The sequence below is a fragment of the Lactuca sativa genome, chromosome 8, assembly GCF_002870075.4.
Source record: "Lactuca sativa cultivar Salinas chromosome 8, Lsat_Salinas_v11, whole genome shotgun sequence".
Taxonomy (NCBI): Eukaryota; Viridiplantae; Streptophyta; class Magnoliopsida; order Asterales; family Asteraceae; genus Lactuca; species Lactuca sativa.
In genome coordinates, this window is record NC_056630.2 from 18,024,711 (window position 1) to 18,052,402 (window position 27,692).

At 40.0% G+C, this 27,692-nt stretch overlaps 1 protein-coding gene across 1 annotated transcript; it reads left to right on the forward strand.

The window, feature by feature from the left end:
• The first annotated feature begins 15,677 nt into the window (after positions 1-15,677).
• On the forward strand, positions 15,678-22,308 carry LOC111919786 (uncharacterized). Its single transcript, XM_042897366.1, has 3 exons — positions 15,678-15,876; positions 16,943-17,005; positions 18,538-22,308. Exon 3 carries the CDS (start codon positions 19,887-19,889, stop codon positions 21,231-21,233), a length of 1,347 nt encoding a protein of 448 aa, XP_042753300.1. The 5' UTR covers positions 15,678-15,876; positions 16,943-17,005; positions 18,538-19,886; the 3' UTR covers positions 21,234-22,308.
• The last annotated feature ends 5,384 nt before the right edge of the window (positions 22,309-27,692 follow it).

Here is a 27,692-nt window from a genome sequence, read left to right on the forward strand (position 1 = left end):
GTTGACGAAGAGTGCACATTTCCTTGCCATCAGCGAGAGTTCTTCAGCAGAGAAGTTGACGGAGATATATGTGAGAGAAGTGGTATCTCGGCATGGAGTGCCGATCTCGATTGTTTCAGACCGTGATGTGCGCTTCACTTCCAGGTTCTGGAAGAAATTCCATGAGGAGCTGGGTACTAAATTGCATTTTAGTACCGCATACCATCCCCAGACAGACGGTCAGAGCGAGCGGACGATTCAGACGCTGGAGGACATGCTCCGGGCGTGTGTGTTAGACTTCGGGGGTAGTTGGGATGCGTATTCACCATTGGCAGAGTTTTCCTACAACAACAACCATCATTCGAGCATTGGTATTCCACCTTTTGAGCTGTTGTATGGTAGGAGATGTCGGACCCCCATTTGCTGGGGAGAGGTGGGACAGAGAGTGATGGGCAGCACGGAGATCGTGCTTCAGACGACAGAGCAGATTCAGCAAGTTAGGCAGAGGTTATTGACTGCCCAGAGCCGACAGAAGAGTTATGCAGACAGGCGCCGATCCGAGCTTGAATTTTAGGTCGGCGACTTCGTTCTCCTGAAGGTCTCTCCTTGGAAAGGAGTGATTCGATTCAGGAAGAGGGGCAAGTTGGGGCCCCGGTATATTGGGCCATTTCGTGTGATCGCAAGGGTAGGCCGGGTAGCCTATCGGTTGGAGTTGCCAGCGGATTTGGGACAGATCGACGACACTTTTCATGTGTCGCAATTGAGGAAGTGCATAGCCGATGAGTCGGCAGTGGTTCCATTGGAGGATATTCAGGTGGATGCGAGCCTGAATTATGCCGAGAGACTAGTGGCCATCAGGGATCGGAAGATCAAGGTTCTGAGGAACAAGGAAGTACCTCTGGTGTTGGTTCAGTGGCAACACCGTAAGGGGTCGGAAATGACTTGGGAGCCGGAACGTGAGATGCGGGAGCAGCATCCGGAACTATTTTCAGAGTGAGACTTCGAGGACGAAGTCTAATCCAAGTGGGGGAGAGTTGTAACAGCCCGGAATCTCAGGTATTGTTAAATTATGTTTTTGGGGTGAGTTAAGAGGGGACTCGGCGAGTTGGAGCCTAGACTCGCCGAGTAGGATCGCAGACTTGGTCGCGGGTTCGCGACTGGACTTGACGAGTCCGATATGGACTCGGCGAGTCTACGCTGTTTAGCGAAAACCCTAACCGCTCAGGTTTGGGTCGTATATAATGCACTTATAGGCCGTCATTGTCCGTCTTTAGTCGACTGAGAAGAACCCTAAACGGCTGTGGGCATCTAGAGCAAGATTGGAGGATATTAGGGCTTAAAGAAATTGTTGTGCAAGGAGGAGAAGGGTTTTGGCTAAAGGAACAGCAAGGGATTCGAGTTCTGTGGTTTGGAGACACAGAGAGGGCATATTCCAGGTAATATTTCGGATTCCTTTCTGTTATGTTGATGTGTGCATGGATTTAGGGTTTATGGAACCCATTTGGTGATTAGATGAATTAGTGCCTTGTTACCCAACGACTATAATCTTGTATTAGGACCTTTAGAGGTCCAGAAGGTCCCATGCTTGTGTATTTCGGGACGAGACTTATCTCAGGAAGCAGTTTGATCGACTTCATGGCGTGGACTCGCCGAGTCCGATGAACAGACTCGGCGAGTAGCTTGGAGATTTACTAAAACTCGTCGAGCTGTTCTTCAGACTCGGCGAGTGGAGTCGGGGTGGCCCCGCGATTCTTCCAGGAGTAACTCGTCGGGTCAAGGAGGATACTCGACGAGTAGGTAGGGACTCTCAGAGAGTTGGAGAACGTCTAGACTCGCCGAGTCGCCATGGCACTCGCCGAGTCCGGTCGAGTTGACCGTTGACCGTTGACCATTGACCAGAGTTGACCTAAGTCTGACTTCTTAGGGATAGTCATACTTAGAAGATATAAGTGTTAATGAGAGATATGTGATGTTATAGGAAGGTTGTAGCTCGTCGGATTGTGCACGAGTGATTTCTGGAGTTGCTAGCTTTCAGCATTTTCGAGGTGAGTCTTCTCACTGCACTGTACCCGGAAGGGTTTGACTTTGTGACCGGAAGGTCAGATATGATATGTGATATGTATGCTATATGTGGTAAGTTATTTGTTATATGTGTGCTATGTATGTTATGTGGGCCGGAAGGCAATATGTTATGGGCCGGAAGGCGATCATGTTATGGGCCGGAAGGCGTTGTATTGAGGACCGGAAGGTCAGGGCCTGGAAAGGCGTATGTGCGTAAGTGTATATTGGGGGACTCACTAAGCATTTATGCTTACAGTGGTTATGTATGTGTTTCAGGTACTAGCGAGGACCGTGGGAAGGCGCCGGCGTGATCGATACACACTGAAGATTGTTTTTATGATCTTGGGATTTAGACTATTTGTATCTGACATAATACTTAAAATTAATTATGCCTTGTTTTGAATGGAAATACCTTATTTTTAAAAATGAAAAATTTGTTTGAAAATTTGAGTTGTTACAAATGGTTTCTGGATAAATGACCCTGTTGCAATCAAAGAGGTGGCCATTAAACATTTCGCTAGGAGATTCACTGAACCGGTTAAATCACGCCCTAAATTCATCAGCCCAAATTTTAAGAAACACCCCCCCCACGCGGCTATGTATTTATAAGAACCCTTCTCGCTGGATGAAATCAAATCAACCATCTGAGCATGTAGCCCGAATAGGGCACCATGTCCTGATGGATTTTATTTTGCTCTCCTAAAACAACATTGGGAGGTGATTATAGGTGACTTTTATCTCGCAGTTAAACATTTTGAAGCTACCGAGCATATTGACAAAGACTGCAACTCATCTTTTATCACCCTCATCCCAAAAGTTCAAGACCCAATCACAATTAATGATTTTCGCCCCATCAGTCTAATTGGATGCTTGTGCAAAACAATCTCAAAGGTTCTAGCAAAGCGGCTAAAAAGGTGGTGCGTCTGGTGGTTAGCACAACTCAGACGACTTTCATTAAGAATAGGCACATACTCGATGGGCCCCTTATTTTAAACGAAGTAATCAGTTGGATAAAGAGGAATAAAAAGAAATAATTCACTTTTAAAGTGGATTTTTATAAGGCTTTCGATAGTCTTAGTTGGGAGTACTGAGACTCAATCTTGCAGCAAATGGACTTTGGGTTTAAATGGCGAACATGGATCCAAGGATGCTTATCGTCAACTAGGGTCTCGGTGCTTATTAATGTTTTAACAACATCAGAATTTTGTATGGAACATGGGGTAAGGCAGGGCGACCCCCTATCCCCATTCTTATTTATCATTGCAGCCGAAGGTCTCCATATTGCAATGGAAACAACGAATGAGAAGGGCATATTTGAAGGCATCCAACTACCCCGACATGGTCTAGTCATTTCACACTTGCAATATGCTGATGATGTAATATTCATGGGTATGTGGTCGTCAGAAAATACAAAGAAGCTTATCAGAATTTTAAGATGTTTTGAGCTGTCATCAGGACTCAAGATAAATATATCTAAATGTAAACTGTATGGGTTTGGTATCCAAAACTATGAGCTAGAGATGGCGGCTCGAAGTTTCAACTGTTCAAATGGTTCTCTCCCTTTTATTTATTTAGGTTTTCCTGTAGCTGTTTCTATAACAAGAACAACACATTGGAACCCCATCATTGAAAGATTTCAGGTGAAACTTTTTGGGGGTCGATTGACTTTATGTAAAGTAGTTCTGTGGAATCTTGGTTCTTTCTACTTTTCAATTTATAAGGCACATGTAAAGGTTATAAAAACTCTTGAAAAGATCCGAATGAGGTCCATTTGGGGTGGCTGTCTGGAAACAAGGAAAATGGCATGGATCGCTTGGGAACAAATTCTTGCAACTAAAGATAGAGGCGGGCTTGAAATTGGTAGTTTAAAGACGCAAAACATAGCCTTTTTGGGGAAATGGTGGTGGAGATTTAAGAATTACCCTGATAGCATATGGGCTGTGGTGATTAAATCCATACACGGATCTGATGTTGGCTTCTGTAGTCCTTCGGATGCAAAAAGGCGAAGTGGATGCTGGGGTACAGTTATAAATATCCTAATATCACTAGAAAAAGAACAAGTGTCCTTTTTGAACCACTTCCAGCAGGTTCCAAACGCGGATGGCTCATCAAAATGGACATGGTCACTCGATTCCTTTGGGGTGTATATTGTGTCACCGTTGAGATCACATATTGACAATCTGGCCTTCCTAATAGTGATGGTATCTGGATCTGGAACCCACTGGTAGCGGGGAAGATAAATATTCTAGCTTGGAGAGCCTGTCATGGTAAATTACCATCCATGGACAACCTCTTCAAACTTGGCATCAGCTCTACAAACCCGTGTAAGATGTGTAAAGAAGCCCTAGAAACAGAAGACCACATTTTTGTGGGCTGCACGGTTTCAAGTGGAGATTGGTAGCAAGTGTGAAAATGTTGGCGGTTATTGGATTCCTCACTCAGCTCTTGTCGAGATTTGCTAGACTGTAAAACAAGGCTTGGTGGTTATCAAAGGTTGCTGGCGATCCATGAAGCTATAATGCTAGTGTTAGATGTCATTTTATGCATCTTTTAGGGTAGTTTTCATTATTATTTAGTATCATATTTTGTACATTTTCATGTCATTTATTTAAATAATGTTTAACTCATGTCTTTTTTTAGAATTCTCGTACTGCTCATGTTTTTATGTCAATTTCAGATAGTTCGAGTGGAGCAGTGCTTTGGGAGCAGTTGGATGTTCCGTTTGGAGCTTAAAATGGAGCTTGGAACTTATGGAGTATGTTACGGAATGATTGGAAGATGCTTTGGTAAATAAACATTTGATCGAATTGATCACACGAAGATATAATATGCAATCTAAAGTTAAAGGATGTTGTTGGTAGCTTTGACCCCCTATCAGCATTTTAAGCATATCTCGAGAACCGTAACTCCGATTGAGGCGATTCAAAATGATCTCAAAAGTAGATGAAATTTCGGACATCTTAGGCACAACATGCGATCGCAGGTTGCCTTCATGCGATCGCATGGGGCCTTTTGCGATCGCAGGTTGGATCACAACTTGTCTTCGAGGTTCTTTTGTGCCCAAAATTCATCCGAAAGTGAAAAATGAATACCTGCGATCGCAGGTTGTGTACATGAGATTGCAGGTTGGCCAAAAAGTGCCAAAATAGTATTCTACTTCGTTAAAAAGGAACGAGATGCGTTTTCTTCAAAACCTGCGATCGCAGTTTGTGCACATGTGATCGCAGGTGCACCGTTTTTGCTGCTGGACGTATAAATAGACCCTGATAGCATCCCTGTAACCTAATTTGGACGATTCCAGACGAAGAAAACCACTTCAGAAGGCAATTTTTGAGTTCTTTCAGCAACTTTTGGAGATCTGAAGACTGCGAATCATCTCACACATTTAGTTTATCTAGATTGATCATTAATGTTTCTTTTATCTAGTTTTATTTCGTTTTTGGCCATGTCTGGCTAAACTTTAGTTTTCAGTTTTGCAAAGACGAGTACTTTTCATGTGATTGATCATTAGATCTGGTTTTTGATTTGTGTTTCTATCTAGATTCTTCAGTTTTGTTCTTAATGAATGTTTGATTTTGATTCTTGTTAGTTTGATCACCTAGCTAGGGTTTTATCATTCCAGTTAATCAGTTATAAAATACGTAATTGTTTTTGTCAACTGGTAATAAGTAACAAGTAATAAATCGGTTCCGTGTTTGGGATTTGAATTTATTATAAACTGAAAAATCATACATTTACGCTTCCGAACTTGTGAGAAGTATTGGGTATTGTTGGGAATTTTACAAAGAACTTAATGTAATTTTTCTGATTTAATTAAGAGCTCGTTTGATTAGACACTAAAAAGTTAGGGTTAACTGAAGAGCTTGTTTTGATTAACTAATTTAGGTAAAAGAGAAATTATTAGAGCTTGTTAGTTTTTCTAAGTACCAGGTTAGATAGAAGGCATTTTAAATAATCAGATATGGGTTAGTTGCATGACTAGGAAAGTCGTAGCAGAGCTGAAATCGTTTTTTATAATCATTTTCGTTTAATTTAATATCACTGCATTTTTAGTTTTTAGTTTAATTCAAAATCCCCCTTTTATATTCTATTTGTAACGACCAAAAATTTCAACCAATTTAAAATTTTCGAAAACAACCCGATTCCATTAAAGTTATTACAAAAAAGTTTTCAATACAATTTATTTTAAGTATTCCCCAGAATCTCATCACAATATAAACACGAGGAGCGGTACGATTACGCCTTCGCCTTGCGACGGTCTCCTGAAGAACCTGAAAAACATTAAACCACAACTGTAAGCCCGAAAGCTTAGTGAGATACCCCCAAAATACCAACCACATATACCATACACGCATAACATGCCATAACATATCTGATCACAGAACAACCATGCACTTCGGGTCTACTGTGGGACTGGTCCGCCGCACCGGCCAACAGTCCACCTGGTCCACCCTCCGAGTCTAGCCATATACCTCGAGTCTACAGTGTGATTGGTCCGCCCGCACCGGGCCTTCAATCCACCTGGTCCACTATCCGAATATAACCACATACATCGAGTATGCAGTGTGATTGGTCCGCCCGCACCGGGCCTTCAATCCACCTGGTCCACTCTCTGAGTCTACAGTATGACTGGTCCGCCCGCACCGGGCCTTCAGTCGGCCTGGTCCACTCTCCGAGCCTCGGCACGTCTGGTCCGCCCTCTTGGGGCCTACAGCCTATCTGGACCGCTCGCTGGGCCTTCGGGACAACTGGTCCGCCCTGGGTATCTTGGCCTACAGCACAAAGCAGGACCCGCCTCAACCCAACTCCAGTCCAAACAACCATGTGCACATAAACATACAATCATATAGCAATTCACAGTCAACAAACCGATCAAACAGATCACATAACATATCATCATCCTAACCAGGATACCGACCTAACCGGTCACTAGCATAGCATCACCCTACATCTCGGGATACCTATCTCAACCATGTCTCTAACACATACCATCCTAGCTAACAGGATGCAAACATATCGAAGCAATACATAACAACAAATACCCGGATCTCAATCTGATAAGGGTCGGCCTTGGTGCCTTAAACCCTGTTGATATAGTGAGGATAACTCACCTCGAAACTGCCGACTGAACAGATAACCCAAGCTGCTCCGATTACTGATACGGCCTCCACCACTGGACAACCACCAAGGCATTGAACTCAAAACAATATCCAAAAATTACCAAAATGCCCCTGGAAATCACTGGTCAACCCTTGGTCAAAGTCAAAGTCAAAGTCAACCCCTGACTGGCTCTACTCGCCGAGTCAACCCGATGACTCGCCGAGTCCCCATGCTCAGAATTCCTTCAATTCGCGACCCAACTCGCCGAGTCACCCCAAGACTCGCCGAGTTCAACAAATCTGAGTCCACTCGCACACAACTCACCAGTCATCCCTTGACTCACCGATTCACAGCTCAACCAGAAAAGATTTGGGACTCTTCGACAAGACTCGCCGAGTCCAAGAACAGACTCGTCGAGTCTAAGGCTATCTTCAACCTACTCGCCGAGTTGTTCTTCCAACTCGTTGAGTTCCAGGCCATCTTCATCCAACTCGCTGAGTTGTTCTTCCAACTCGTCGAGTCCCTGCCTATCTTCAAGCAACTCGCCGAGTCCACCCATGTGACTCGCCGAGTACCACCGGGTCTGAATCCATACAGAGGCTCTCCAAGCCATGCAGATGATCCAAACCATAGATCTACCCTTCCTAAGGCCATCCATCACGTAAAGTGGCAAACTTTACGTGAATCTAAAGAGATCTAGGCCTTTTACACTCTAGGGCTAGGGTTTGGGACAAGATGACTTCACCAAACACTCAAACACAGGGACTTTATGCATATTTGGATCCTCGCTACTCCAGATCTGAGGTAGCATCCTCAGATCCATCTTCCAATCCCGAATAACTCATGAAATACTCCCAAAAACCCCAAAACAACCCTCATGGAAGACAATAAGGGAAAAAGAGCTCAAGACAGAAGATTCTTACCCCAAAGATGAGCCTAAACTGATGTAGACTCCAGATCCCCAAGCCCTCTTGATGCTATCCTCGAATCCCTCCCGCTTCTCTTCACAAATCCTTTCTTCCAAGCTTCAATCCTCTCAATAATGGAGTTTCTCACGTTTGGGGGTGTTCTCTGGAACTCTCAGGGGGCATAGAGGCTGAAAAGAGGGTATAACATCCTTTAAATAGGGGGCAAACCCCGAAGATAGGGTTTTCTTCACCCAACACCAACTCGCCGAGTCCAGCCGCCGACTCGCCGAGTTGGCCACTTAACACGCGACCATAGTCGCGACTCTACTCGCCGAGTCCACCCATGGACTCGCCGAGTTGCCCTTATACATTTTCATTTTGAACCCTGAACTAGCAAACCCTGGATTCGGGATGTTACAATTCTCCTCCACTTAAATTAGGCTTCGTCCTCGAAGCCTATGGCAACTCAACTCCAGAAATACTCCCGCCACGTGCCACTTGGCATTAGCCACACCAGGTTCCTCAAGGCACAACCGCCGAAACCCAAAACTCGCCTTCTCCTTTCTTGCTGTGTCCTGACCACCGTCTCAAGCCGGCCACCGGCTTTACCCTCTGATAACTCCACTTAAGAACTGAGTACTACTCATGATGCAACACTGCTCCAAATCACAACCATCACTCGGCCCATATGAGCTAGAAATAACCATGCACCACCGGATTCCCGATCCGAATCCAACTCTATCCATTCCGCTGACAAAAAGACACATCCCTCAATCTCAGAGCAACTCCCACGAATTCTCTTCTTGCAATCACACGCACATGTTGAACCAGCCCTCGCACTCTCGGGTTGGGAAAACCCGTCACACTGACGACATCTCCAAACATCCCCATGATGAACCACCACTACATACGAATTTCCCTGATCAGAATCACACTGAGAGCCCGAGACTCCCTCCCTGCATCCTTTCCGAGCCTCTTGGCTCTACACCTGCGGAATTCCTTCCGCGACCTCAGCTGACATCCCATACCGGATGTGATTCCGTTCCACTGCCGCAAACACGCTGCTCAATGACCATACTCGGATCACCCTAATCATAACTCTGCTCTGCCGCTTTCACTTTCGTGAACTTGCACTCCCTCTTGGAGTTACATTCCTCTCTCATTCCTTTACCAAGGAATCCACTTGGCCGCCTTGTCACTCCGACAAGTGCCATGGTGCTCGCCCAACACTACACCACTCCTTCATAGCGTAACCGCTATCCATCCAACACACATGCTCTGAATCTGATCGCAGGGACTCTCAAGCCCATGCACTATCTCAACTAATCAAGATCACTACCCGGGGCCAGACCTTCTAATGCTGTCGCACCGCAACATACACAATCCATATCCTCGAACCGATCCAACAATACCTGTAGAGTCTTCAACATGACTGGACCGCCTCACCAGGCCTTCAGCCAATCTGGACCACTCTCAGAACCTTCAGCCAATCTGGACCGCTCTCAGTGCCTTCAGTCTGGCTGGACCGTCCTCCAAGCCTTCGGCCTGACTGGTACGCCTACCGGCCTTCAGCCAATCTGGACCACTCTCAGAACCTTCAGCCAATCTGGACCGCTCTCAGTGCCTTCAGTCTGGCTAGACCATCCTCCGAGCCTTCGGCCTGACTGGTACGCCTACCGGCCTTCAGTCTATCTGGACCGCTCAACTAGCATTCATCATTCCGAGCTATCTCTCCGGGAAATCTTCCCATGCATACCGTTCTAGCCCTCTAGGGGTTCCGAACGCTATCTCCATCTCACAACTCAATCCCGGCCTGATCCTAGACCCTCCACAAATAAGTACCCTTGGTCTGTATTCCGCCCCGCATGCTTGCCACTTACTCATGCCAGCCTACGCTCTTGGCTGACAGAACACTGCTGAATCCCAGACAGCTCAACAATCTCACATACTCATTGATCATCCGGAGAATTTTCTAATTCTCCCCCACTTAAGGCACTGACTATCAACCACCGGTCGCTATCATCGACCTCCCAAAACAACCCTGCACAACTTCACACTTACATGCGGACTGATTTCCCACTAGCACTAGCAACCTTCACAAAATCACATTTCCACACTGATCATCCCGCTCGAAAGAAACTCAATCTGCAGCTAACCACTCCTCATAAGGCAGATGCTACCCGGCCTTCAGACCAATGCCAGGTTTCCACTAACAACCCCTCATAGATGATAACCACGGAATTCCCAAAACTAAACCCTTATCCATACCATAACTCTCAAAAACAACAAATACCACACCAAGAACCACATAAAGATACTAGCACATAAATAATACTCCACAATAATCATAAGATAACAAGACATCAAGGAAGAAACATACCTGCAGCTGCATCTGGCACTGCTCCAACCTCCTCTGCTGCAACCTGAAAAGCACGACCCTGAGCCCTTGGGGGCTCCGCTCCACCCTGACCTCCACCCGTGATTCTCAAAGTGGCCGGTGCTGGAGCCTGCACCGGTCCTGCAGCGAGCTGTGGACAGTTGACCCTCAAATGTCCAACCTGATGACAATGGTAACAAATCCTCAAATCCCGAACCAGCGCTGACTGCCGACAATCCCTCGCATAGTGCCCCTCATTTCCGTACTTGCGGCATGCACCACCGGACCTACAAACTCCGGTGTGACTCCTTCCACACTTCCCATAAGTGTGGCTACTCAGATCCCCCACTCTAGAATCAACGGTCTTGGACCGTTTTGGCGCCGGCTGCAACTGTACTGGAGCCTGCCTCAACTCACGCATCTGCAACTCAATCTCTAACTCGCGCCGCCTGGCGGCCTCCTGTAACTCCAACAAGGTCTCGCACCTCTGCGTAGACACAAACTGTCTGATATCCCTCTTGAGCATGCTCAGATATCGAGACATCTGAGCCTGCTCTGAAGCGAACTCAGGGTAGAACATCGCCCTCTCAGTGAACATCCTGGTGATCTCAGTCACCGACTCCGAATCCTTCTTCAGCTCAAGGAACTCCTGAGCCAATCTCTCCCTCTCAACTAGCGGAACATAGCGAGTGTTGAATATCTCTCTGAACTGATCCCATGAAACTGCAGCCCTCTGCGCATCCGAATATGACCCCATGGTCAATCTCCACCAATCCTTCGCCCCGAGCCTCAACAGGTTCAGAGCACACCTCACCCTCTGCTCAGCAGGGCATGAACACGTGAAGAAACACCCCTCCACGTCCGATAACCACCTCATAGCAACAATCGGGTCCTGAACTCCATCGAAGGTGGGAGGCTTCGTATTATCGAAGTCCCGATACTGAAAGCCCCGACTAGCTCCTCCCCCTGCCACTGCTACAGCTGCTGTAGCCGCCGCGGCAGCCGTCTCTATGAGAGCTGCATATCGCTCATCAAAATACTCAACCATGGCGGTCTTGATCGACCCAAACAGCTCCCGTAACTCAGCCCGGAACAACTCAACAATCTCATCACGCAGGATCTCACGAATCCTCGCATCCAACTTGCACGTGCTCATCTGACCGATAACCTCGGGCGGTACTGACCCGCCCGGAACTCCCTCTCCTGCTCTCGATCCTGACCCAGATCCACTCCCAGCATGCCTTGGAATCTCCATACTGAAAAATACCACAAAATCTCAGACACTTCCCACTATCCCGGGAACCAACTCTCTTAACCCAACCCTAGAGGTCATGGTTTCCCTGATACGCGTATGGGTCCTGTGCTTTCAGTAGTACGGGCCCATACTACCTTCCACACCTACCCATATTTGTATGAAGTCCTACCACAACACCCTAGTGAAAACATGCATAACAACGCTCAACCCTCACAACTAGAGGAACACTGGAAATCTCTCACAAGGAAACCCTAGGCTACAGGCATCACAAATCAAGCAACATTATCATGAAATCCTGAAGATCCCTAGCCTTGCACTAGCATGTTGTTCTAACTAAGCTCAAAAACAAATATCATGTATGGTATTTTGGGGTTACTTACTGGCTCCGGCTGATCGTACCTCCGCATCCTCCTTTACTCATTTTGAAAACCAGTTTAAATACTCTTTTGAAAACTCTCCTCGATTTGAGACTGGAGTTACACGAGTGTTCCTCCAATTCACTCAAACTAAGGCTTTGATACCAACTTGTAACGACCAAAAATTTCAACCAATTTAAAATTTTCGAAAACAACTCGATTCCATTAAAGTTATTACAAAAAGGTTTTCAATACAATTTATTTTAAGTATTCCCCAAAATCTCATCACAATATAAACACAAGGAACGGTACGATCACGCCTTCGCCTTGCCACGGTCTCCTGAAGAACCTAAAAAACATTAAACCACAACTGTAAGCCCGAAAGCTTAGTGAGATACCCCCAAAATACCAACCACATATACCATACACGCATAACATGCCATAACATATCTGATCACAGAACAACCATGCACTTCGGGTCTACTGTGGGACTGGTCCGCCGCACCGGCCAACAGTCCACCTGGTCCACCCTTCGAGTCTAGCCATATACCTCGAGTGTACAGTGTGATTGGTCCGCCCGCACCGGGCCTTCAATCCACCTGGTCCACTCTCCGATTCTAACCACATACATCGAGTATGCAGTGTGATTGGTCCGCCCGCACCGGGCCTTCAATCCACCTGGTCCACTCTCTGAGTCTACAGTATGACTGGTCCGCCCGCACCGGGCTTTCAGTCGGCCTGGTCCACTCTTCGAGCCTCAGCACGTCTGGTCCGCCCTCTTGGGGCCTACAGCCTATCCGGACCGCTCGCTGGGCCTTCGGGACAACCGGTCCGCCCTGGGTATCTTAGCCTACAGCACAAAGCAGGACCCCGCTCAACCCAACTCCAGTCCAAACAACCATGTGCACATAAACATACAATCATATAGCAATTCACAGTCAACAAACCGATCAAACAGATCACATAAAATATCATCATCCTAACCAGGATACCGACCTAACCGGTCACTAGCATAGCATCACCCTACATCTCGGGATACCTATCTCAACCAGGTCTCTAACACATACCATCCTAGCTACCAGGGCCGGCCTTGGTGCCTTAGACCCTGTTGATATAGTGAGGATAACTCACCTCGAAACTGCCGACTGAACAGATAACCCAAGCTGCTCCGATTACTGATACGGCCTCCACCACTGGACAACCACCAAGGCACTGAACTCAAAACAATATCCAACAATTACCAAAATGCCCCTGGAAATCACTGGTCAACCCTTGGTCAAAGTCAAAGTGAAAGTCAACCCCTGACTGGCTCTACTCGCCGAGTCAACCCGATGACTCGCCGAGTCCCCATGCTCAGAATTCCTTCAATCCGCGACCCAACTCGCCGAGTCACCCCGAGACTCGCCGAGTTCAACAACTCTGAGTCCACTCGCACACAACTCACTGAGTCATCCCTTGACTCACCGATTCACAGCTCAACCAGAAAAGATTTGGGACTCTTCGACAAGACTTGTCGAGTCCAAGAACAGACTCGTCGAGTCTAAGGCTATCTTCAACCTAATCGCCGAGTTGTTCTTCCAACTCGTCGAGTTCCATGCCATCTTCATTCAACTCGCCGATTTGTTCTTCCAACTCGTCGAGTCCCTGCCTATCTTCAAGCAACTCGCCGAGTACCACCGGGTCTGAATCCATACAGAGGCTCTCCAAGCCATGCAGATGATCCAAACCATAGATCTACCCTTCCTAAGGCCATCCATCACGTAAAGTGGCAAAATTTACGTGAATCCAAAGAGATCTAGGCCTTTTACACTCTAGGGCTAGGGTTTGGGACAAGATGACTTCACCAAACACTCAAACACAGGGACTTTATGCATATTTGGATCCTCCCTACTCCAGATCTGAGGTAGCATCCTCAGATCCATCTTCCAATCCCGAATAACTCATGAAATACTCCCAAAAACCCCAAAACAACCCTCATGGAAGACAATAAGGGAAAAAGAGCTCAAGACAGAAGATTCTTACCCCAAAGATGAGCCTAAACTAATGTAGACTCCAGATCCCCAAGCCCTCTTGATGCTATCCTCGAATCACTCCCACTTCTCTTCACAAATCCTTTCTTCCAAGCTTCAATCCTCTCAATAATGGAGTTTCTAACGTTTGGGGGTGTTCTCTGGAACTCTCAGGGGGCATAGAGGCTGAAAAGAGGGTATAACATCCTTTAAATAGGGGGCAAACCCCGAATATTAGGGTTTTCTTCACCCAGCACCAACTCGCCGAGTCCAGCCGCCGACTCACCGAGTTGACCACTTAACACGCGACCATAGTCGCGACTCTACTCGCCGAGTCCACCTATGGACTCGCCAAGTTGCCCTTATACATTTTCATTTTGAATCCTGAACTAGCAAACCCTGGATTCGGGATGTTACACTATTTCTTGACTAGATGTACCTGATGCAAAAAGACATTAACTTTTAGGCTGTGTCCCTGAGGATTCGTGTAACGACCCAAAAATCTCCTTATAACAATTTTAGTTTTCCGTTATATAAGATTAAGTTGTGTGCAGATTTCGTGTAGGACTATATGTTTAATATATAATAACATGAACAAAAAGATATTATTTATGATTTAAAAGATTTAATTAATATTTTAAATGATTATCTCGGATTATTAGCAATTAAAATTATTAAAAATATTTAATTAATATTGAGATTTAATTAATAATTCAAAATGATTGAAAGTGTGTATTTTATTTTCTATTTAATCTAATGAAACGATTGTTAAAAAAAAGGGAAAATCTTATTTAATATGGTTAGGGTTACTGTTGGAATAGATATCAAAGTTTAAGGACCATAGATGTAAATTTGAATTCAATTGGTGAATTAAATCTATAAGCATTCGTAATGACACGTTGTAGGTGTGTATTCTAATAAAAATATAGATTTTTTGCCATGCGTCATCATTTTAAGTTTTGTAATTAATATTATGCCACTTGTCAATCTATTGATTTTTCTTTTAAATTTCAAAATTCAAAATTTAAATTTTTCATTTTAACTACATTAAATAATAACATTTGAATAAAAAATAAAATAAAATTTATACAAATTATAATAAAATAAAATTTATATAAATTATAAGATAATATAATTTTACATATTTATTTGAATCAACGGTTCTAATTTTATATATAACTAAAAAAGTATATCTTAATTAATAAGTTATTTAAAAATAATTAATTAATAGTTTTGAATTTTACTTACAATGTTTAATTAATTTTGTAACCGTGGTTCCCACGAGTTATAAACTAGTTCACTATAAAAGAATAAAATCCTGCGGTAACTAATTGAGATTTAAATTACTTATAGGATAGAATTTAACGAATAATCAAAATGTATTAAATGTGTTTAATTAATTTTAGAATTTAATTAAAGATAATATATTAAGTGAATATACAAGTCTAGGGGCTAAATTGTTAATCTTAGAAACTATAATTGAAATGATATAAGAGGCGGGGTTTGTAATGAAGTTGGTGAGGTTATCAGGGACCAAAACTGTAAATTCATCTTTAATCAATTCCATGCGAATAGGGTAACTGTCGTATCCTTCCACCTCCTTCGTTTCTGTTACACACGACCCATATGCTAACCGTCTGCCCTAATTACTCTCGCATACGTTTCTCTAAGGATATCTGATAGGGTTACACTAGACCTATGAGAAAAGATAAGAATAGGGATAAGAGGGATATAGAGAGAAATAGATAGATAGAAGTACGCTGTACACAAGAAAGAGTGTTGTGCCTTCTGAAAATCAAAACAGGAAGAAACAGGGCCTTCTTTGCACCTGGTAAGTTTCCTTCATAAACTTGAAAGATTATACACTTGCTAATGATCGTGAATGTATTAATCCGATGTAGCAGTTGTCTAGTAAACGTTAGTTTGTGGAGCATATATTTGACACCTTGTTGCTTTGCTGCCAAGTTGTAGCTCTTCCTTTCCTTCCCTGTTCTTGGAACTTTCTGTCAACTCAATGCTCTTAATCCTTAAACGAGATATGTATGACTTTCCTTTTGTTACCTGCTCATGGAACAAATCCAGATGGGATAATAGCCTATGCGTGTACTGGTGTGTTTGGGATGTTCTCCATGAACGGTTGCTATTGAAGAAAGCTTATGTCAAAGCGTATACTTCTCTATTTTCTTATTTTTCTTCTGATTTCACGATGAGGGGCAGCCAATAAACATACATCTGTTTTACTTCTTTTCTTTTGTCTATCTAACCAAGTTGATTTGCTGCCAATTCCACCCTTATCACATGATATTTTCTTCTTCTGTTTAACGATCTTATTACCTGAATTTAGCAGCCATGTGAAGTGGGTAATCCTTTTGATTTTATTAATCTACTAATCTCAAAACTACAGTCAATCATATCCCTTTGTGTCCGGCCATAAAGGAGAATAGTGTAGTCGTGACATTCTTATGACAGTAGTCAGTATATATAAGTTGATTAATTAACTTATAAACAAGTTACAACTATCAAAACTTCACCAGATAAGGTCTTTAATTAGATTATGTGTCTATATTAATATTAGAACATGGCCGGTGATCGTAAAGACAAGAACTTTTGAATTTGTTAAGTCAAGATGAAGTTTAATTAATCACCACATAAATGTCGTGGCTTATAATTTTTGCAATATCATGAGCTTTATTAGTAAAAATAAAATAATAATAATAATTGCATGCGAATTTTAAAATGTTAAAAAAATGATATGATTTGTTAGCATGTATTAAAAGCTATGCTTATAAACGAAAATAAAATTAATTCAATAAAGTAATAATAGATAAACTAAATACGCGTTTAGTAATAATCTAGTTGTCTTAACCTAAACTAAATAAATATATAATTTTGTTTAGGTATTTGTTGAATCAAAGAGCCACAAATTCACGTTTTGAAGTGATTACACTACCAAACCAAAGGTGAGTCAATAGACTTTTCATAAACTTTATACATAGTCGAAAACTACTTTCTGGAAACAGATCGATTAGTTAAATTAGAATATTATTAATTGTTGATTATGCCTATATGTGTAGTATGAGATATGTCATTGTTTTGCCTTATGTGACATTTGTATGCTTAGTAAATTTGGTTGATATGCCTATCCTGGTACTTGATACGATTAATTGCAACTATGATATGTCATATGAAATGCTTGATATTTGACTATGATCTTGTTGAGTATCTTCTGTGTATAAATGTTATGAATCTTGATTATGATAATACGAATATTGCATGCTTGTACTTGATTTATGGTCGATTATGCGGGGTTATGCATAGAGGGAAAGGGTAGAACCTAGCACTTAGCATGAAACCCTATCCGGATACATTCGAGCCTGGTTGGTTGAAAAATACCTTCTAGGAAAAGAGCTTAATCCATTTACGAGTTGCTTGGTCTTTCTAGATGCCCGTGCGACACATAGTACCCGAACACTTCGGTGTTTGCGGACTGGAGTGATGTTGGCCATTCGAACGAGGCCGGATCAAACATCACGTGGGAATCGGGAGGTGTATCGGTAGAATTGACACCGTTTGTACCGATCCCGAACGACACCGCGATGTACTTGTACATTGCATAGTCGGAGTAGTGAAAGTGGAGTCTTGGGGTCGGTGTGACGGGTGGGAGTCATGAACCACCTAAAGCATTTGGCTGGCCAGGCACACAAGTAGCGAACGGGTTTTTCCCTTGGGGTTAGGTATCACTATGAGACTACCTACGCCTATACGATTATGATAGATTCCTTTGATATGATGATGTACGATTACGATATGATTATGCATGAAATATGATTGATGTTATACTAATGAATGATATGTAAATGGATGATACAAAAATTGAATGATTGAATTTTATGCGAAAGATGATTGATTATTGATTGATATGTCAATTTGTTTATATGATCATAATTTGAATGATTGACTCGTTAGGGGATGATATATTTTCCCTTTGGTTGTGTACAAACTTCTATTGGCACACAAAGCATTTGCTGAAACTTGTTTCTTTGCTTTGTGCCTTTCTGATTGGTACATGTAGCTTAGGGGTTTGGCTTGGTGAGATGGGGTCACTTTTGGGTAGTTTATCCTTAGACTAAAGATGCCACTTGGAAACGTTATTTAATTTTGAAACTTGTGCTTCCGCTACAATTAAATACTTTTGATATTTTGGTTTTGAATTGAATGTAACGTTGTGGTTTGAAAGGTTTTTGAAATAAACAATGTTTATAGTCTTCCGTTGCATTTTCCGTTAAAAGACTTTAAAAATAAATGAAAAAAAATTTAGTAAAAATCATGACGTTAGAATTCGACCCTGCTTCCCTGTGCTATCTTTTTAGTGCATTCCGACCAATGATAAATTTATTTGTTTAATACGTGTGCGGCAGCGCGTTAACAAATTGGTGTCGTTGCCGGGGAACGGTACTTTCTAATAGTTTTATGCCAAGAATTTTTCGTTCAGGTACACCTTTAGTTTTTGATCCAGAAATCGTGCGAACTGCAAGAAGATTGAAGAAATAAGAAACAAGAAAGAAACAATCAGTTGGTTTCTTTGGTTCATCATCTTCCATACACTCAGAAGCCTCCACACCACAAGGCACTCCCTTGTGGAACGAATCACATTCGATTTGTCCAAAAGTACCCCCATCATCCCCTCAAAACAGCCCATATAAAACTTATTCCCCACCCTCTTCCATTAAAACTAAAATCATAATCTTCAGAAACCGAATCTAAAGACTTAGTTATGAGTGGAGACGAAGCAGAAAAGACCCTTAGAGAGTGGTCCACTCAAGAGGTCAACCAACAGCCCCTTTGCATTACGTTTCCAGAAACCCAAAACTTTGAACTTAAATCTGGGTTGATTCATCTTCCTACTTTCATAGGATTGGAAAACGAAGACACACATAAATTCCTCAAGGAATTTCATGTGGTTTGTTCAGGAATGAAGCCTGATGCTGTCACAGAAGACCAGATAAAGTTAAGGGCATTCCATTCTGCAAGAGAATGATTTTATGAACTCCCGTCTGGTTCCATTACCACTTGGACAGAACTCACGAAGCTGTTCTTAGAGAAATACTTTTTAGAAAAACGAGTCTCAAGTCTTAGAAGAGAAATCCTTGGCATCAAACAAGGAAGACGAGAACCTCTACGTACTTATTAGGAAAGGTTCAAGAAGCTTCTAGTTCGGTGCCCCCAACATGGGATCAACGATTATCAGCTTTATAATTGCTTTTGTGAAGGTCTGACACCCATGGAGAGGCGTTTGATAAATGCTTCTAGTGGTGGTTCCTCGGGTGACATGACACCAACCGAAATCAAAGAGCTTATCGAAAAGCTAGCGATCGAATCTAAACATTATGGAAATGAAGACGAGTGGTATCCAGATCAACCAAGGGGTGTCAAGGAAGTTAGCAATGTTCATCTGGAAGCTCAAATATCTGAATTAACGAAAGTTGTTCTACTCCTAACGAAAGAAAAAGTAGCTGCGAAGAAACATGTGGTATTTGCTTGAAGACTGATCACCCTACTGACATGTGCCCAATATTGCAAGAGAATACAGTTGCAGTAAAAGTTGTTGGGGGCTACCACCAGAATTTTTAGAATAATTATCAACATAAACAACAATTTCAGCCTCCACCCAGATTTCAACAACAACGAAATTTTCAGCAACCGGGTTTTCAGCAGACAAATTTTCATCAAAATTCTCACTTTCAGCCCAACTTTCAGAACTTGAATTTCCAGAATCAAAACTTGCAACATCAACCCAGTAGCTCCAGTGTGGCCTTAGAAGATATAGTAAAGAGTCTTGCCATGAGCACCCAAACATTCCAAACCGAAACTAGAGCTAGTATCAAGAATTTGGAGCAACAGATGTCTCAACTTGCCACTTCTGTGGGTCGTCTGGAGTCTCAAGGAAAGTTACCAGGGCATACTGAAAACAATCCAAAGCATAATGTGAGTGCTATTTTCTTGAAAAACGGGAAAACATATGAAGGCCCAAGCTCATCTGAACCAGAAAACAAAGATGAAGCAGAGTTTGAAGAGGTTCTGATAGAAGAAGGAGATGTGGAAGGGATAGAAAAAGAAACTGAAGTTGAAGAGTTTAAAGAGGTGTTTGTTGAAGAAGAATCTGAAAAGCTAGAAGAAAAAGAAACTCCAACACTACCCAAGCCAATTCTGAAGGAGTACAAGCCATTACCTCCATTCCCATCAAGACCGAAGAGTACGAAGCGCGAAAGAGATGATGAAGATATTATGAAAATTCTTCACAAGGTTGAGGTAAATATCTCACTTTTAGATGTTATAAAGCACATCCCTCGCTATGCTAAATTTCTGAAAAATTTATGTATTTCTATGAAAAAAAAAATGAAATTTAATGAAATCGTGAAAGCTGGCAAAAATATATCATCTATTTTTCAAAAAGGTTTGCCTCCAAAGTGCAAGGATCTGGGGATTTTCTTAGTTCCTTGTAAATTAGGGAACCTTGATTTTTCAAAAGCCATGCTTGATTTAGGAGCTTCAGTAATTGTCCTTCCCTATTTTGTTTTTGAAAAATTAAAAATGGGAACTTTACAAAAGACCAGGACAATTATACAGTTGGCTGACCACTCGGCAATACACCCAAAAGGTGTGTTGGAGGATGTTCTTGTCCAAGTGGATAAACTGATTTTTCCTGCTGATTTTTACATTTTGGACATGGGAAACTTGGACACTTCAGATACAAACTCTATTATTTTGGGAAGACCTTTTATGAAAACTGCAAAAACAAAAATTGATGTTTTTAATGGCATGATTCCAATTGAGTTTGATGAGGAAGTGGTTAAATTTCAAATTAATAATGTTGATTTTCCTTCTGAAAATATTTCTGTCAGTTATATGGGTACCAACCGTCCTTTATTAGAGGGCTGGTGTGAGTTTTCTAATATCTATGTGCAAGAAAATTTTCAAGACAGGAATTCATCTGATAGTATATCCAAAGAGCTGGCAGAAGATAAGCTTGGGGAGGTGGAAGAGGTTGAGATGAAATCTGCTACGGAAGAAGAATCAAATAAAAATCTGATAAGGAAAATGTTTTTGGACAAAGAAAAGGTGGGAGATGTGTTCTCATATATGAATCTGAAAAGAAGAAAGTTTAAAGAATCTGAAGGACTTATCTGAAGACAATGTAGATTTTTTCCAGTTTGTTGAGCAAGTTCCAGATCCACCCATCTTGCCATATTTGAAGGGATCTGGAGTCACAAGAAAAAGAGTTGAGCTTCAGAGAAGTCCCGACCACACCAGTTCATAAATCTGGTTGGGCAAAGTCGAGCCAACGAATTTAAAAAAGGGCGGCTTTCCGGGAGGCAACCCGATGTTTAGTTTTTAGTTTTCCTCTTTCAAAAAAGAGATGGTCGCAGTCCCAAGCAAGTTTGTGGAAATCAGAGGATCGACAGAGTTACTGAAATCTAGATTTTTCGTCAACATTCGTCGTCAAAATCAGATTTCTGCAAAACTTATCAGGTACATTCTTTTCTGGCTGCAAATTTTTGTTTAATTTCTTTATTGAGCTGTTTATTCCTCTTTAAGCATTGAGGACAATGCATCATTTTAAGCTTGGGGATGGGGTTAGTGTAAAAATTTTGCATTTTTGTTAAAAAAATTTAATTTTTCAGTTTTTCATTTAAAATTTTCAAATTTTATTTTTATTTTTACATTTTATTCTGTTGCATGTGCATATAAAAAATTCGAAAAATCCAAAAAACAATATTTTATTTTCTATTTTTATTTTTCTGCATTCATAATAAAAAACCTAAAAAGATTTTATTTCTAGTTATTTTTATTTTTATTTTATGCATTCCAAAAAAAATCTTGAAAATCTTTAATTTTTTTTACATGAGATGAGGATATTATTTACATTCGATAGCTCGGTTAATATGAAGTGTGATAGTTACCGAAAATAATGGTCTCATTACAATCAATTTTAAGAATTGTCTTTTCAAGTACTTTAAATGTTTTCAATATGAATCAACATAATAGTCGGATAACTTTTACAATAAAAGTGTGGGATGGAAAAACGAACAGTGTTTTGAAAATAATTTCCTTGAATGCCTTAAAAAGAACCTAGATTGGATAACCCTAATCATTCCTTGAAGTACTGAACCCTATAGTCTCCGCGCCTTTTGAGGTTGGGAGGGAACTCTTGTTATACCCACAATTTATTATCATTTTTGAAATATTGAAGATATGATGTGCCTCAAAGTAAAATTCGTGCCCAGTCAATATATATATATATATATATATATATATATATATATATATATATATATATATATATATATATATATATATGTTAGAAATGGTATATCTAGCAACTTGAAGAAATCTGTAATTCAAAGTTAAATCCAAATCAAGTTCATGTTGAAATCAAGAAGAAAACAAGTTAAATCTGAAGATTTGATCAAGACAAAGAAGATGTGTGGTGTAATGAGATTGATCTCTCGATAGTGGAATCATAGGGGTAAGCTTGAATTTTCTGTCCATAATGGAGCTTACCGCGTTTATTAGACGAGTTCGGAAAAAAAGGAGGGTTTGGTCAAACTAAGTTTTTATACACGAATTCTCGTGAAATGATTTTTAAAAATACACTGTTTTCACAAATTTAATTCGGCGTAAAGATTATTTTCTCAATCTTGGTTTAACTAATTAAATATGAAATATAAATCGTTAATATGAAATTATTGAGACTGTTGTTTAGGTAGTGATTTCATTGGAGCTTCCTCGTTGTGAAATTTGATCATGTGACAAAAAAAGAGTGAATTATTTTAGTTTAAGTTTTTATTTTCTTTTTATTCTAAAATTCTTTTTAGGTCATTTACATCTTTCCATTTGTTTATAATGTTTTATCTTTTTCTTACTTGAGGACAAGTAAGGTTTAAGCTTGGAAAGATTTGTTAGATGCCATTTTATGCATCTTTTAGGGTAGTTTTCATTATTATTTAGTATCATATTTTGTACATTTTCATGTCATTTATTTAAATAATGTTCAGCTCATGTCTTTTGTTAGAATTCTCGTATTGCTCATGTTTTTATGTGGAGCTATGCTTTGGGAGCAGTTGGATGTTGCGTTTGGAGCTTAAAATGGAGCTTGGAACATATGGAGTATGTTACGGAATGATTGGAAGATGCTTTGGTCAAGGAACATTCGATCGAATTGATCACACGAAGATAGAATATGCAATCTAAAGTTAAAGGATGTTGTTGGCAGCTTTGACCCCCTGTCAGTATTTTGACGATATCTCGAGAACCGTAACTCCGATTGAGGCGATTCAAAATGATCTCAAGAGTAGACAAAATTTCGGACATCTTGGGCATAACATGCGATCGCAGGTTGCCTTCATGCGATCGCATGGGGCCTTTTTGCCGTTGGGTCACAACTTGTCTTCGAGGTTCTTTTGTGCCCAAAATTCACCCGGAAGTGAAAAATGAAAATTTGCGATCGCAGGTTCTGTACATGCGATCGCAGGTTGGCCAAAAAGTGCCAAAATAGTATTCTACTTCATTAAAAAGGCACGAGATGCGTTTTCATCAAAACCTGCGATCGCAGGTTGTGCACATGCGATCGCAGGTGCGTCGTTTTTGCTGCTGGATGTATAAATACACCCTGATAGCATCCCTGTAACCTAAGTTGGACGATTCCAGATGAAGAAAACCACTTCAGAAGGCGATTTTTGAGTTCTTTCAGCGACTTTTGGAGATCTAAAGACTGCGAATAGTCTCACACATTTAGTTTATATAGATAGATCAATAATGTTTCTTTTATCTAGTTTGATTTCGTTTTTGGCCATGTCTGGCTAAACTTTAGTTTTCAGTTTTGCAAAGACGAGTATTTTTCATGTGACTGATCATTAGATCTGGTTTTTTGATTTGTGTTTCTATCTAGGTTCTTCAGTTTTGTTCTTAATGAGTGTTTGTTAGTTTGATCACCTAGATAGGGTTTTATCATTCCATTTAACCAGTTATAGAATACGTAATTGTTTTTGTCAATTGGTAATAAGTAACAAGTAATAAATCAATTCTGTGTTTTGGATTTAACTTTATTATAAACTGAAAAATCATACATTTACGCTACCGAGCTTGTGAGAAGTATTGGGTATTGTTGGGAATTTTACAAAGAACTTAATGCAATTTTTCTGATTTAATTAAGAGCTCGTTTGATTAGACAATAAAAAGTTAGGGTAAATTAAATAGCTTGTTTTGATTAACTAATTTAGGTAAAAGAGAAATTACTAGAGCTTGTTAGTTTTTCTCAGTACCAAATTAGATAGAACGCATCTTAAATAATCATATATGGGTTAGTTGCATGATTAGGAAAGTCGTAGCAGAGCTGAAATCGTTTTTTATATTGATTTTCGTTTAATTTAATATCACTATATTTTTAGTTTTTAGTTTAATTTAAAATCCCCCTTTTATATTCTGTTTCTTGACTAGATGTGCCTGATGCAAAAAGACATTGACTTTTAGGCTATGTCCCTGAGGATTCGACCCTGCTTCCCTATGCTATCTTTTTAGTGCATTCCAAGTAGTGATAAATTTATTTGTTTAATACGTGTGTGGCAGCATGTTAACAGCTAGTCTTCATGTGGGTAATTTGGAGATATATAAATGCTAAGGGCAGGCCCGGTTTAGACAAAGGGCAAGATGGGAATTAGAATAGGGCCCATAATTTTTAGGGGCCCATTTTTTTTTAAAAATTATATTTATATTTTTTTGCCCAATCCAAATGCAAACAAGTCCAGGACCATCAACATCACGTACGGGAGAAGGCACAATTGCACAAGGTGGCATCGAGTATCGACATTCGACGAACAGAAGACATAAATCATCGTTAAAAAAAAAGACCGAGCAGGATAGGGCGACAACAACTAAGCCACATCGACTCAACTTTCAGCAATCGTCAATCAGTAAGACAACAACACCAAGGATCAAATCTCCTGCAGTCCTGCTAATCACTAATCAGGTAATACTCTAATAGTTATTAGTCTAATAGATTATGATTTATGAGAAATTGAGGATTATAAGTTTATAATTATCAATTTCATATTTGAATGATTCATAGATTATCGGTTTAATAGTTTATTATCTGCTGGGCTAATGCTAAACTTCTGATAGTAACTAGAGCACAGAACAAGTGAACGTAAATATCATGGACAAATCTCTTCTGGTATTTCACAAACACTCAAAGAAAAACAAGAACCCTAGCATGTTCGAGAGGCTAGTCTCTCCATAAAAATAACACCAATTTTTTTCTCCCCTTCCATACTATTCTATTGCTAACTAAATAACTCCCAAAATGCAAAAGACAAAAGTAATACTTCTTTCCAGATTTGTCCCTGCAGTGTCTCCCACTACTTCTCTGGTTTTGCCACCTCCAGGGATGTTCCCTTTTTGTCTTGGTCTTGATTTCCCATTCTACCCTTCCTCCTTCTAGAATATGTGTATTGTATTGGAGGTGTAGCATTATCATTATGGAAATCAGTTTAATAGAATGCTGAATCATGAATGAATGAAATCTTATCAGTTTCTCAGATTCATAGATCATAGAAATCAATTTAGTAGTTTATTATCACTAATTAGGTTATGAAATCTTAATTTTATTATGAAATATCAATCAAATTATAATGAATGATTGATTATTACAATTAGAAACTGAAATTGAATTATGTGAATGAGATTATGTATTTCTGTAATTATCTTTATTGTATAATTATTTGTTAGAAATTCAGAATTTAGAAATCATGAGTGTTTAAAGAATCAAATACCACTCTATCATATTATTGTTACTAGATTATGTTGATTGTAAAATTGTTTATCAGAAATTAGGTTATTTGATTATCAAGAATGCTAGAAGAGTTTCACGAGTCGTCAGGTAGCTGTTACGATATATAATTACTCATTAAAATACTATGATTTTGCTATGTTTATTGCTATAAAGTTTATCGTTATTTTAATAAAAATAATTAGTTTGTGTAATTTAATTCGTTACATGTTAAGGCCTAAAGGTCTTTTTTATCCGCCTCGTCCTGGGCATTTGAATCCTCAGAACCGGCCCTGGCTAAGGCTCATGCTCTAAGCTCAAAATCACATATGGCGTTGGCATATGAGGTACAAGCCCTTTCACATTTATGGATGAATGCTTGGAAACAGAGAGGCCAAAATCTAAGACGGTGTGATTGGTGCTATGATCTAATTTTAGAATGCTATCACAAGTTGTAATTTTCTTTTGATCTTTGTTATATGTTGTTTTTGTTTTCTTATTGTATTGCAAACCTTTGTACCTCCTAGCCCCTGTCTAGCTTTCTCTTTTTTATATGTCCGTCGTTAAAAAAGCGCTTTTTAAATACACACACTTTTTTAGCTTAGGTTTTTGAAAAACTAAAAAGCTATCCCAAACACCCACTTAGTCTTTGTTGGTATTAAACTTGTTTTTTTATTGGATTGTAATATGTTTAATGTCTTGGTCATTTGGATGATTACTTGAAGTCTTGAAATTTCAATTTCTTTTGATTTTGCTGTTTCATGACATTTGGATGATTACTTGAACTTTCCATTTCTTTTGTTTTTTGTCATTTTGTTTTTGAAATTTGATGACAATGTTAACTTTGTATTTTGTTTACCATTTTATGTCAAATTTATGGGTCACACGGGTTGGTGGGTTTCACATGTTTTAAGGTTAACTGGGTTACACTTCTCGTGCCGGGTTGACACGGTTATAACCGAGTCGTGTACATGTCAGGTTTTCAACTTGTTTATTAAACGTGTTGTGTCCGTGTCAACTACCCTCAACCCTTTTAATGTCCTAACCCGACACGACACGACCCGTTTGTCTATATTTACGGGTCAAGCCGCCACACACACACACACACACACACACACACACACACACACACACATATATATATATATATATATATATATATATATATATATATATATATATATATATATAGACACACACATACACACTAGATGTGTGTCCACGCAAAGCGGCGACAATAGATAACACTTTGACGAATAAGTTTTTACGGAGAAATTATTATTAGATTTTATTATTAGTTATAATGGTAATAAAAATGACCAATTTTATATAAATTATTTATGTTTATACCTTATATTTATATTGCCTATTTATATTATTGCTGTAAATTAATTAATATTGATATCTAGTTTAAAAAATGTAAATTAATGTATATACATGAATTTAATATTTTAAAATTTTCATTTTGTTCTAAATTGAATTTCTTAATTATTTTCTTTAATTTAATGCTTCAAACTTTTTATAAGTATTAATGAATTATTTATGCATAATTGATTTGTACAAAAAGGTCTATAACTTATAACTCTTAAAATTCAAGATATAACTAATATGTTTTATAATATAGTATATAAGATAATATATATATATATATATATATATATATATATATATATATATATATATATATATATATATATATATATATATATATATATATATATATATATTCTGTATCATTGTATTTCTTTGCCTTCCGTAGTTTTATAATCATGTGGCTAGTTTTTTTTGGAACCCTAATCAAAAAAGAAAACACACATACTAAT

Bases quoted from the DNA above. Each gene is read 5' to 3' on its own strand.
- LOC111919786 (XM_042897366.1), top strand. From the start codon at position 19,887: ATGAGCACCCAAACATTCCAAACCGAAACTAGAGCTAGTATCAAGAAT.